The sequence below is a fragment of the Nothobranchius furzeri genome, chromosome 2, assembly GCF_043380555.1.
Source record: "Nothobranchius furzeri strain GRZ-AD chromosome 2, NfurGRZ-RIMD1, whole genome shotgun sequence".
NCBI lineage: Eukaryota > Metazoa > Chordata > Actinopteri > Cyprinodontiformes > Nothobranchiidae > Nothobranchius > Nothobranchius furzeri.
Genome location: NC_091742.1, coordinates 93252996 through 93265832, shown reverse-complemented (window position 1 = coordinate 93265832; position 12837 = coordinate 93252996). Strand labels below are relative to the sequence as shown.

The 12837-nt window shown below is 42.8% G+C and overlaps 2 protein-coding genes across 3 annotated transcripts in view; both read right to left on the bottom strand.

The window, feature by feature from the left end:
- On the bottom strand, positions 1 to 9760 carry LOC139066189 (spectrin alpha chain, non-erythrocytic 1-like). Of its 2 annotated transcripts, XM_070548378.1 has the most exons (7): positions 8203 to 9760; positions 7915 to 8132; positions 7399 to 7491; positions 7184 to 7288; positions 7079 to 7111; positions 6963 to 6998; positions 1 to 6754 (listed from the first exon to the last, which is right to left on the bottom strand). In XM_070548378.1, exons 3-7 carry the CDS (start codon positions 7462 to 7464, stop codon positions 6677 to 6679), a joined length of 318 nt encoding a protein of 105 aa, XP_070404479.1. In that variant the 5' UTR covers positions 7465 to 7491; positions 7915 to 8132; positions 8203 to 9760; the 3' UTR covers positions 1 to 6676. The 2 variants fall into 2 exon arrangements, with proteins under 2 accessions (XP_070404479.1, XP_070404478.1); XM_070548377.1 differs by having other exon boundaries at positions 6963 to 7111.
- Positions 9761 to 9897: 137 nt separating this feature from the next.
- Positions 9898 to 12837, bottom strand: part of LOC139066150 (zinc finger protein 568-like) — a 36839-nt gene continuing 33899 nt past the window's right edge. The window contains exon 4 of the mRNA XM_070548202.1: positions 9898 to 12517. Within this exon, the coding sequence (XP_070404303.1) occupies positions 10830 to 12517 (1688 nt within the window). The 3' untranslated portion in view covers positions 9898 to 10829. The remainder of the gene's footprint in view (positions 12518 to 12837) is intronic.

Here is a 12837-nt window from a genome sequence, read left to right as displayed (position 1 = left end):
GTGCGATGGATTCTCCCCGAATCCGGCGTGCGTGAGCCGTCGGCGGAAGGTCGTCGGCGGAGCTAAGCAGCCAGCCGGGGAAGCAATCCCAGCCCCCCGTGCTTTAGTAGAAAGCGGCGCCTCGTTGGCTCCCCGGAGAGGACCTCCCAGCTTCTGGCTCAGCACGACGGGTTCACGGCACCAAAATGTTAGGTAATTTTATCAATCCAGGATTACCTTAGGGAAAGTTTAATGCACAGTGGGTTATAGTAATGATCATTCAACACCAATCCCAATTATAAACAATCAATTTAGACTTTGCAAAGTGGAGAGAAAAATCAATTCACACCAAGCATGAATTCAGATTGCTCTCTCATCAGACTTACGTCCTCCGACAGAATTTATTGAAGCACAGAGTTGAAAAAAAAACCACACACACATATCACAGTATTACGTAGACCATCAGGCGGGAAGCTGCTCGGCTCCAGGTGCACACTGAATCAACAAAGCAGTTTCCAGACTTTTCTCATGGGAGTTTTACTGATAAAACCGACTCGCTTGGTCTGCCAGAAACAGCTCGAAGGTCATGTCCTCCCTGTAAAGGCTACAAGATGAAGAGGCTACAGGATGAATCCTGCATTTATTTATTCTTAAGGAGCACCAGATGATTTAACAGTCAAGAAATTAAGCTATAATATCAATATTTACCTAACAGATGGCATGACCATGAATGGAAAGCGTGACAAGTCAGATCACACATGTGAAATTTTGCATACAAGGCAAGTTCACACAAACCAGACGCTAAAGCTAACTCCGTGCTAGAAATGGTACAAACTGATTTATGTGGTCCTATTGAACCAGTAGCTAAAGATGGGTACAGATATGCCATAACATTTACAGATGATTTTAGTGGCATGATTTTTCCCTATTTTTTTAAAAGCAAAAAGTGATGCAACAAAGGCTACAGAGCGGTTCAATGCAGACAGCGCCGTATGGAAAGGTAAAATGTTTGAGATCCGATAATGGTACAGAATTTACTGGACAAACTTTTAAATCCTTGCTCGGGAGTAATGGGATAAGGCACGAGACTAGTGCACCCTACTCACCACACCAGAACGGGACTGCAGAGAGAGGTTGGAGAACCTTATTGGAGTTGTCGCGATGTATGTTGTTGGAGAGTAATCTCCCAAAATGTTTGTGGACATATGCTGTACAAACAGCTGCACAAATCCGCAACCGGTGTTATAGTAGGCAATTGCAGCAGACACCCTACTATGCGTTTACTGGAAAGACACCTAATCTGTCCAGCATGAACATTTTTGGTTCAGAATGTTATGTGTACAAACAGGATGAAAAGAAACTGGATTCTAGATGTGAGAAAGGTATTTTCATAGGCTATGATAACTACAGTCCAGCGTATAATGAATACTATCCTAAATTAGAGAAAGTCCTAAAACATAGTCTGGTGAAGTTCTTTACCAGAGACAGTGCAGAAGGTCAGACTCAAACAGATGGTGATATGAGAAATGTCATTGAGATTTTTGAATACACACCCAAGAGGGACATTCAGGAGGAAGTGCAACCTGACGAGGCTGATGAGACAGATGTTGAGGAGGTGACGGAGACAGAACCCACTATATCAGAGGACACTCAAGGAGCTGAAAAGAGGTACCCTACCAGAATAAGGAAAGCACCTGACTATTTGAAAGACTACCAGTGTAAGACTGTATGTAATGATGAATGTGAAGACGTAGATTATTTCTATAGAGTTATTTATGGTGTACCTATAACTTAAATAGAGGCCATGGACTCTAAGAACTCAAGACTATGGGAAAATGCAATGAAAGAGGAAATGACTTCTTTAAAGGAGAATGATACTTTTACTTTGACACCACTCCCAGAAGGTAAACAAGCAGTGGGAAGTTGTTGGGTGTATGCAGTAAAAGAAAACCCAGATGGATCAGAGTGTCACAAAGCAAGATATGCTGCTAAAGGATATAGACAAAAAGATGGAATTGACTTTAAAGAAACTTTCTCACCAACAGCAAGTATGACTTCTGTTCGAGCGTTGATGCAGGAGGCAGTGCAGGAGGATCTTGTGCTACACCAGATGGATGTGGCAACTGCTTACCTCCATGCTCCAATGGACTGTGAAGTATTTATGGAGCAACCAGAGGGTTTTGAGGTGAAATCAAAGTCAGGACATCATCTGGTATGTAAACTAAACAAGTCATTGTATGGTTTAAAACAATCGGGTCGTAACTGGAACATGTTACTGCATGAGTACCTGATGGAAAATGGTTTTATTCATAATGATGCTGATCATTGTGTCTATCACAGAGAATCAGAGAATGGCAAGGTTATAGCTGAAAGTCATGATATTGTACTCAACAAGCTATGTTGAAATCAAGGTTTAAGATGAAGGACATTGGTCTACTTTCTGCATTTCTTGGGCATCGACTTCACACAGGATAAGGGAGAGATTAAAATGTCTCAAAAGAAGCATATAGAAAAAGTGCTGTTGAAGTTTGGAATGTCAGATTGTAAGCCAAGAGCCACCCCATGTGAGCAGCAGTTGCAGTTGAACGATGAGGGTGAGGTTATTGATCCCTCAGGACGCAGGAAAATTATAGGTAGCCTGATCTACATTGACAAGTACTAGACCTGACTTGAGCTGAATTGTGAGTAAACTGTCAGAGTCTAGCGAAACCAAGACAACAGCATTGGACGGCAGCTAAACATCTCTTGAGGTACTTAAAGGGGACTTCTGATCAAGAACTGCATTTTACCAAAAATAACCAGAACTTAAAACTCGAAGGATACAGTGATGCCGATTGGGCAGCTGACAAAGATGACAGAAGAATGGTAAATGGTAAATGGCCTGTATTTGATATAGCGCCTTCTAGAGTCCTGGAACCCCCCAAGGTGCTTTACAACACAATCACTCATTCACCCATTCACACACACATTCACACACTGGTGGGGATGAGCTACAATGTAGCCACAGCTGCACTAAGGGTCCAGTTATATCCTGGAAGAGTAGAAAACAACCTACAGTTGCACTGTCAACATGTGAAGCCGAGTACATGGCATTAGCCGCCACAACACAAGAGAGCATGCACCTTGTACAACTACTGAAAGGGATAGACAGTGGTAACAGACACATACCTACCAGTATATATGGAGACAACCAGGGAGCAATAGCGTTATCCAAAAACCCAGTAACCAGAAACAGAAGTAAACATTTAGATATTAAATATCATTTTGTATGATCTGCACACAATCAGGGAGAGATAAACATTGAGTATTGCTCTACAGAAAACATGGTTGCAGATATATTTACAAAGCCAGTACCAAAAACAAAGTTTGAGAATTTTAAAGAGTACTTGTTTGGATATTAATGCAAACCGGGAACACTAATGTGATGTACTGAAGATACACACAAAAAGAAGAAAAAAAAAGAAAAGAAGAAAAAAGGGAAAACAAGAGAACATAGAGAAGGTTAAGCCTGTTCTTCTATTTTTGTTATTAAGGTTGTGTTGTGTGTATGAATCATTTTCGTTTGGTACAATGGGGAGTCAATGTGCATGTCTTTGAGTGGGAGTGTTGGACGTATTGTTTGTAGCAAAGGCATGTCACATGATTTGTGGAGATGACGTCACGTGATCTCTGCGTGCACCTGGAGACTATTTAAGTTAATTGTGGACAATAAACGGGTGTGAGCTCTCTCAACCCAAGCAGGAGAAAGATGGCCTTCTGTGTTTTCACCTCCAGTAATTAAGGTCTACCAGGTACAGCTATCCAGCCTGGCGTGGCGTGGCTTTGTGTGTGTTTATCAAATTCTGATTCGACCATAAATCAAAACATCTGGATTATAAAACAAACTCCCACGTTCTAGAGTTTTGAGCCAGCCACTCGTCACTTTTTAACAACAAGAACCTTGACAGGCTGGATACCTGTTGCGAGCTACATCTGAACGCGACGTCCTTCAGAATAAGAGCTGAACTCACTGACCCGGCTGGGTCCCTGTTGATGCTGTAAACCACCTGTCGCTTACCTGGAGGCATTCCAAAGACTAGTCTGTCGTACCGAATGCTGTTTCATCGGTTTCAGTACCAAAAGGGGGTCTGAGGACCTGGCATTCTGGATCTACCATGGAGGTCTCCGCAAGGGTATATAGAACGACAAGATAGCGTCTGAATGTGTTTTTGAAACTCCGAATGTAGTTTAGAGCAACCCATTCGCTCCCGCACAGAACTGACGCTTCTCCGAAAATGAGAGTTCTGAAAACAACATTCCACATCACACCACCATCTTGCTTCATTCACTCCTAGATCCATCCATCACACAGTGTTTAGAGTTAGTTAGCCTATTTTAAATTGTTTAGAAATAAATCTTTTTAAACTTTTAAAACTGGTCTCTCTCTCTCCTTTGACTCTTGGTTAATACGAAGTGTTATCTAATCCCTACAATAAAAAGTTCCGATCTTCTGGTTAAAGTAACATTCCAAGATCCATCAGATTGAGATTTCATATTTATATGGAATTTCATATTCTATGGTTCATACGTAAGATGTAACTACTGAATCATTACAGGGTTAAATCTTTGTCCACAGAGGTCACACGCAAAAAGCTTCTGCCAGGTGTGGCCTTTCATATGACGAGTTAAACTGGCTAAGTGTCTGTGATTAATTGTCCACCAGCAGTGCTTAGTTGTGTCATCAGAAATAAAGGGAATGTGGTTAATTTTCATGCTGAGCTGTTTCTTGGAGTGCTATGACTCAATCATGGCAAAGTTTGAGTTAAAGAAGTTTACTACAATCTAGTCCATGTTAATACCATAGACTGTACATACTGGACAAACGGATTCCATAGGCTCCAATAACACGTTTTTTGTCCATAATGGGAGGTGGCCACCACCGCCATTTTGACCGTGTCACAGGTTCCGTCCAGCCCAGACAATTCCATAAAAGGGAAGAGAGGAGGCGCTGAGGGTGGGGCTGTAAGGCTGGGATCGAGTGACGAACTAGTTACGAGCTAACCTGAAGCTAACCCTGGCTAACCCAAAGCTAAAGCGGAGGTGGGAGCCGAGCTAACGGATGTAGCCACCTAGCTTCAACCCAACCGGAGCTAACTGGAACACCCAACGACCTGACCCTCACACGGAGTTTAGGTGGAGGTTTTCTGCGCCTGTTCGTGAGAAGTACCTGTATTAAAAAAGTTTTAAATCGGTAAGTTTATAATTTATTTCCGTAATGAAAACATTTTGCTTTGAGCAAGTTTTCAGTACAGTTTTTTTCGGCGCTATCACTCCTGAGTCGCACCAGCCATTAAATGTATCATGAAGAAGAGAAAATATATTTAAGTCGTATTTTGGGGGGACATTTTATTATCTTTCTTACAAAATCTGAGACCAAGCGTTTCACATTGCAACACAAGCACCGGTAACCATAACAGAATGAACAGCCAGCAGAGGAGAGGATGGCGGTGTTTCAAACCCTCCCGGCCGGCGTGGAGAGCTCATTCCTGGGCTGGAGCCGGCCCTCAGCACCCCACCACAGGCTCTAACAGATGCTGGCGGTGTTTCATATATTTCCAAAACTTAATACTTGTTTGTATCTTGTACAGCCAACTAGCCTTTATTCTGGACTCAGTACAATTTACCAAAAGTAAAAAGACATTATACAGATGAAGTAAGCACAAGATAACTTACTGGAAGACATGGAATTATCATCAGAACCAGAACAAGAGAGCCTGATAACAGTCATGTGAAAATAACAGTTAAAAAGTATGTATGTATAATAGAAATAAAAATATATTAGAATTAGTGTAACTCACTGTGATCCAAACAATAAATCAGCCATAGCTGATTAGTAAATGTGACATGAGGTCTGGGAGTTTTTAAGTTTCATTCTTTTATTACATTTTTTTCTTAGATCTGTTAAAAGGTCACCATGGCAGCCTGTGTGTCTCCAACATCAGCTACACAACGCAGCAAGTATAAGTTCCTGTCTTGACCACTTCATGTATGGTTTTGTACTTTTAAATGATTATGACAAACCTGTTATTTTTTCTCCATAGCCATTTGGATCATTGGTGACAGCTACGTGAGGCGTGGTGCCCAGAGAGCTGCAGAGACAACCTTGGCCTCCCTGACGTCTGTGTCTCCTGGTTTGGTTGGGGCGGACCATCGACATACATACATGTGCCGACACTTTGCGCCCTGTTTTATAAAATGTAGTGTTAAAAATAAATGTTTTTGCTCAATTACTGGAATTTCTTTGGTTAAGACAAAAGTGAGGAATAATCATTTACACGTTATTTGTACAACAGGCCCATTTTAAATCCCAACAGTTTCTTAGCAGACAATAGAAATGTGTTCTTTACTAACTTTACTTGGTTTGAAAATCTTACTAAAATAAACTTGAGTGCCGTATTGCAAAACCCAATCATACTTGTTATGTAAACATTAGCTTTGTAGATATTTTTTACAGATATATATTTGTGTGCAACAAAAACCAAACTTTAATAATTTGTCATTCTTTATTGAAAAACAACAAAATACAGGTATACAGAAGTGTGGGAAAATGATTATGTGAAAGTATTGCACTATAAATGAAGTGAGATGAGATGAAGGTGAGATGAAGGTGGATGCCAGCGGGCTGGACGCCGGACGAGGAAACCTGGAGACGGATCGCTCAGACAGGAAGGGAAGAGCTTCCTCTTACCTTGATGGAATCAAAGTTAGCCGTCGTCTGAACGCCCAACCGTACGGTCTGAGGTCAAAGGTCACAGGAAACACACACCAGTCAGCAGTCATACAGATGCATAAAGATAACTGTAGCCATGGCAACCAGCTGACATGTCCCCACTTTCACCAGCACCTGGTGCCTGCTGGGTCACCTGAATTCCTGTGTGATGTCAGCACGGTCGGCCGTGACTGCGGCCATCAGGGGTGACCTCTGATCAGCTGAATTAACTCACCTTCCAGGGTGACGCCGTGTTAGAGTCGGCTTCATCCTGTAAACAAACAAACAAACAAATGAGTGGTAACAAAAACACCACGTCTGGTTCTGGTGGAGGCGGAGGACAACATGCACCTTTCCAGGAGCAGAACCCAGATGTTCTTGTTGCTACAAACAGAGACGAGCAGAGTTAAACCAGGAAGTGAGAGGGACCAGCTGCTGCAGACAGGTGACGCTCACCTGAGCCTGAACCATAGGAGCCTCCTCAGCCATCAGACCTTCTGACTCCAGTTCAGATGCCACCTTGTTGATGTCCCTCAGGCGGGACTCGTTGGCCTTCAGGTCCTGCAGGACAAAAGCACCTGCTGATTACCTTGTTGCTGTCGGGTTAACAGGTCTGGTGTTAGAACGTGGTGGATAAGAATGTTCTGACGGGCCGAGGGTTCTGAACTCACCCTGCAGGACTGGGCCTGCTCCTTCAGGGCCTGGATGCTGCTGCCGTAAGCCGACAGGTCCGACATCAGGGCCTCGTGCTTCTTCAGGAGAGCCTGTGGAGCAGAACATCAGAACCTTCAGCTCGTCTGACACAAGTGGAGCTTTCTCGCAGCGATGGTCCAATTGGATCCGCCACCGTAAAACAAACCCTGCTCAGTTCACCGCAGACGCAGCTCTGCGGGTGTTTAGTGGAAAAGCGTGAGCCTTCTGCCGGCTGCCACGTGTCATGGCTGCTCTGCAGCGGGAACACACATCACAGCTTGTAAACCGTTTGAAATAAGAGCGACGGGAACACGTTTGTCATCACTTCCTGTGCGAGGCCAGCACTTCTACCCCTAACCCATGAGACGCTCAAACGAGCAACGACGTCTGGTAGACAACCGAAGGAAATGACAAATACAGAAACACTAATTATGAAGGACTGGAAAGAGAGCTAAGAAAAGCGATTGGAGTTTCTCAGGAAGGGACTTCCATACCTCGGCCAAGTCCTCGTCTTTCCCTTAGTCTGGACTTCCAACAATGGGCTCCTTCTCCCTCATCCAGGACTCGGCCTCATTAGCATCCGCAAAGTACTGCTGGGCCTGCAGAGAGTCCTCCAGGTCCTGCCTCCTCTGGGACGCCTTGGCCTTCAGCGTGTCCCAACGTCCATGAAGCTCCCACAGTTTAGTCTTCACTTCCTCACCAGCGAAGTGACCTGGACCCAAAAAAAGTGAGCCAGAACCTGCAGACACCTCAGAAACATGTCAGGACCAGACCAGATCTACCTTCCTCCACCATGGTCTCTCCTTTCTGGGTGACAGCCTTGATGCGAGGTTCATGACCTGTGATCTCAGCCTACAGAGCCTGGTGCTTCTTCAGCAGGTTCTGGACACCAATCAGGTCCTTCCCTGAGGACATATGTTAGAGTTCAGCATTATGCAGTAGACAGACCAGTTTAACCCAGGGGTTTCTTTCTTCTACAATCTGCTCTTTAACTGTATTATTTCCTGCTATTTCAGCTGTTAACTTTATTTTTTCTCTAAGTGTTTTTCTCCCCAGAAGAAGCTACAATGGTGTTCTGCTGAGCTGTGGTGGCCTCATGGAGGGGGCCATCGTCTAGCACACTGCTGCTAACCACTTAAACATTCTCCCTCTCCTGATAATAACATTTTACTTTCTTTGATGTTGGATGTGCTGCTACTAGTTTATCTGTTTAATTATAGATTCACTAGGATAAATACAATAAAGATTATCTCTCGCCAAATAGAATATTTACTAAGAAATCACAATGTAATGTGTGTGTGTGTGTGTGTGTGTGTGCGTGTGCGTGTGTGTGTGTAAAAGCCATGTGTAGTGTTTATTTATAAAGCATATGTTGTTGGATTTTATCCAGAATCGAGACTTTGAAAATATATAGTTTAATTACAGTTTATTTGACATCTGTATAATGTTTATTATTTTGTTTTTTCCCCCTAAATACCTAACGTTTTAGTTAACATGAATATTAGTCATTCATCCCAAAACATAATGTTACACATTTTAAATTTTAATAGGGGAAGACTGCAGGAGGGAGCGGTAAAATACAGGGGGTCCCCTGCAAAAACTAACTTTACGAGTCTGATGAAACTTGCTGGTGTTCCCGCTGCTTCTTCGGTAAACAGCGCTAACAAAAACAAAGAAACTTGGGACCTTGTCGGCGTGGCGGTGGGATTTAAGGGAAACGCTGTATGCCCTATAGACTTCTCAACGAGCTGCAGTATTTCTCCGGTCAGATCTGTCTCCGAGTTCGAGAGCTCCACGAGCGGTCAGCCCGCAGCAGCGAGGCGCCGCATCGGTCAGCCTGCCCGGCCTGACCGCTGGGGATTACCGGATGAAAGAATGGAGCACAGGTGTCCCTCCAAGCAGCGCGTTCCATCATATTTCAACCCACTTTTATCTTAAATGCACTGGGTTTGACCCTTTTACCCATCGAAATATGCCCTATTAATTATTTTACCGTATTTTACATTTAAATTTCATGGTTAAACAGTACATGCTACATGATAAACTGATAGTTAGCTAGCTACTTCGGTAAACTCAGCTAGGCGACAGTGACATAAAATACAAATATAGATTTTAACTTACCGAAAAAAATGAAGTGGAGACTAGTTGGACGCTCTATTAGTGCAATTAATACCACAGCAAGTCATTTTGTCCAACAATTGCACCAATAATATCCAAAACAGAATTCACAAGCACAGAGACTCAAAATCCCCAAACAGTTTCCAGGAGAGACCGAGGCTGTACTGAGGCCTTTCCACGGAGCTAGCTATGTGGTCACGTGGGTCTGAGGCGGCGGTCACGTGTGTCGGATGCTCATTAATTATACAGAATTTTAGGCTTTCAATACACTTAAACAGAAGAGTGAGAAAAAAATCCACCCCCCTCAGAGTTGTCATGAGTATAAACTAGATAATTTAGACAAAAAACAATTTTTGGAACCAGGCTGTAAACATGTTTATTTCTGCTGTGAAAATGGCATTTTTAACATGGGAGTCAATGAGGATTTGCTCGCTTCTGGTACCAGCCCCCAGCGGATGAGGGTGGAACTGCAATTTCTCTTACTTCCGGGTTGGGACCATTTTTAGAGACGCATTGTGGGGGCTTGGTTAATACAAGCATCGGTACACCGGTAGAGAACCATGCAGCCCAAAAGTGGTTCTGTCTTTCCGGCATCTATCCACTGCTTATAACTCTGCAACAGCATCCCTAACAACTCTGGTACAGGCACATTCCTAAGCCTGCTTAGAATAGCAAAATGCTATAGTAGGAGAATGGTGTCTCCACAGAGCCGCCTTGTAATTTATGACTTCTTGACAACAGACCCAGCTGTCTCTCCACAGCCTTTAAGGTGGGATTTCTTCTTAGGGGCTCCAAATGAATAAAGATGGCACATTATTTTTAAGCTGCAGTTATTTCAACATTGTATGCTATTACTTATAAATTGTTTAAAGCAGACGCCACCGGTATCGAACAGCTTTAAATTGCAGTGGATTATGTACTACAACCATCATGTGTATGTTACCTTGTCTGTTTCTTAAATACAGGAGGGTGTAACAGTTATTTCTTAATATACAAGTAATATTTTTTGTATTCAGAATTCATGAATGAACATCTCAAATGTTTGGTTAAGGTCTGAGTTTAAAAAACTAAAGAGATTAGAAAAATAAAATGAAAAGAAGAGGTGGCTCAAGGGCCGAGTACGGACTTGATCAACGATAGTTGAGCAGAGGTACAAGACTAATATTAAGGTTGTAAAAAAACTAAATAGTACATTTGGAAGCACTGTTGTTAAATAAATCCCTTGAGCCTTGTGTGGATGCTCGTATGTCTCTTTAAATTTGTCTTTCGGCTAAATCTTTGTCCACAGAGCTCACAGGCAAAAGGCTTCTCCTGTGTGGACTCTCATGTGAAAGTTTAAATGCTTTTTCAAGCTATATCTTTGTCCACAGAGCTCACAGGCAAAAGGCTTATCTCCTGTGTGGACTCTCATGTGATCGTTTAAACTTGCCCTTTGGGTATATCTGTATTCACAGAGCTCACAGGCAAAAGGCTTCTCTCCTGTGTGGACTTTCATGTGATTGTTTAAATGCAACTTTTTGGTACATCTGTATCCACAGAGCTCACAGGCAAACGGCTTATCTCCTGTGTGGACTCTCATGTGTTTGTTTAAATTATTTTTCTGTCCAAATCTTTGTCCACAGAGCTCACAGGCAAAAGGCTTCTCTCCTGTGTGGACTCTCATGTGTGTGTTTAAAGTATTTTTATGGCTAAATCTTTGTCCACAGAGCTCACAGGCAAAAGGCTTCTCTCCTGTGTGGACTTTCATGTGATCATTTAAATTTTTTTTCTGGCTAAATCTTTGTCCACAGCGCTCACAGGCAAAAGGCTTCTCTCCTGTGTGGACTCTCATGTGTGTGTTTACATTATTTTTCTGTCTAAATCTTTGTCCACAGAGCTCACAGGCAAAAGGCTTCTCTCCTGTGTGGACTCTCATGTGATCGTTTAACCTTGCCTTTTGGGTACATCTGTAACCACAGAGCTCACAGGCAAACGGCTTATCTCCTGTGTGGACTCTCATGTGATTGTTTAAAGTTACCTTTTGTGTACATCTGTATCCACAGAGCTCACAGGCAAAAGGCTTCTCTCCTGTGTGGACTTTCATGTGATCGTTTAAATGCGACTTTTTGGTAAATCTGCATCCACAGAGCTCACAGGCAAATGGCTTCTCTCCTGTGTGGACTTTCATGTGTTTGTTTAAATTTTTTTTCTGTCTAAATCTTTTCCCACAGAGCTCACAGGCAAAAGGCTTCTCTCCTGTGTGGATTCTCATGTGATCGTTTAACCTTGCCTTTTGGGTACATCTGTATCCACAGAGCTCACAGGCAAATGGCTTATCTCCTGTGTGGACTTCCATGTGTGTGTTTAAATTATTTTTCCGGCTAAATTGTTGTCCACAGAGCTCACATGCAAAAGGCTTTTTTCCTGTGTGGACTTCCACGTGTGTGTTTAAACTATTTTTATGGCTAAATCTTTTCCCACAGTCATCACAACTAAATGATTTCGGTTGTTTCTGGACTTTTCTACATGAGCCTCCATGTTGCCTCTCTTTCACACATTTTGTATTAACCAAACACTCAGAAGACTTTACTGCTGAATGACTTGTCACTCTCACATGTTCCTGAAGAGACCACTTGTGGAGGAACCGTATACCACAAACAGGGCAGCTAAATGATTTGTTGACGGTCTTAATATCCGACTCTGAAGACTTGTTCTCATTACAGCCATGGTCTCCGTCTTCAGTTTCAGGCCCAGAGTCCGAAGGCTCAGAGTCTAGATTCAAATCATCTTCATCTTGTCCACCAACTTCAATCTCTGAAGAATCTGATGTCTTTTCATTAGGATCCAGATCTAGGTTCTTGATAGTTTCTGCTCCTCCACCAACTTTTGCTGTCATCTGCCCAGCCAAGCTGCTGGTTGGGACACCTCCGTCTTTCATTTGATGGTTGTGGAAATGTAAGAGCAGAGGTTTCTCATCCGTCTCTTCTCTCTTCCTTGAAACTGCAGTGAACCAAGCAGAAATATATAAAAGAAAAATATTCAGTAAAAAGAGAAGACAAAAGACCTAGGGGTGTTTTTACAATCAGTAATATACATAACCAATGTTGGTAAACACATTACTATTTATGGTATTGCATTACTTTAACAAATAACTATCAATCTAATTAGTTGCTTTTAAGTCCAGACATCACTATGTGATTGGTAGAAGGAAAAAAACGATATCTGCAAATTCTGATTTATGCCTCTCAGAGCCGGTCAAACCAGCCGTCCGTCGCTGCTACTGTGGAGCCTAGAGATACCCTGACAGCAGCATCGCGTCG

Bases quoted from the DNA above. Each gene is read 5' to 3' on its own strand.
- LOC139066189 (XM_070548377.1), bottom strand. From the start codon at position 7,464: ATGTCGGACCTGTCGGCTTACGGCAGCAGCATCCAGGCCCTGAAGGAG. The intron at 7,112-7,183 runs GTGAGCGTCACC...CTCTGTTTGTAG, and splicing joins CTCCTATGGTTCAGGCTCAG to CAACAAGAACATCTGGGTTC. The intron at 6,755-6,962 runs GTGAGTTAATTC...CTTTGACCTCAG, and splicing joins ACACGGCGTCACCCTGGAAG to ACCGTACGGTTGGGCGTTCA.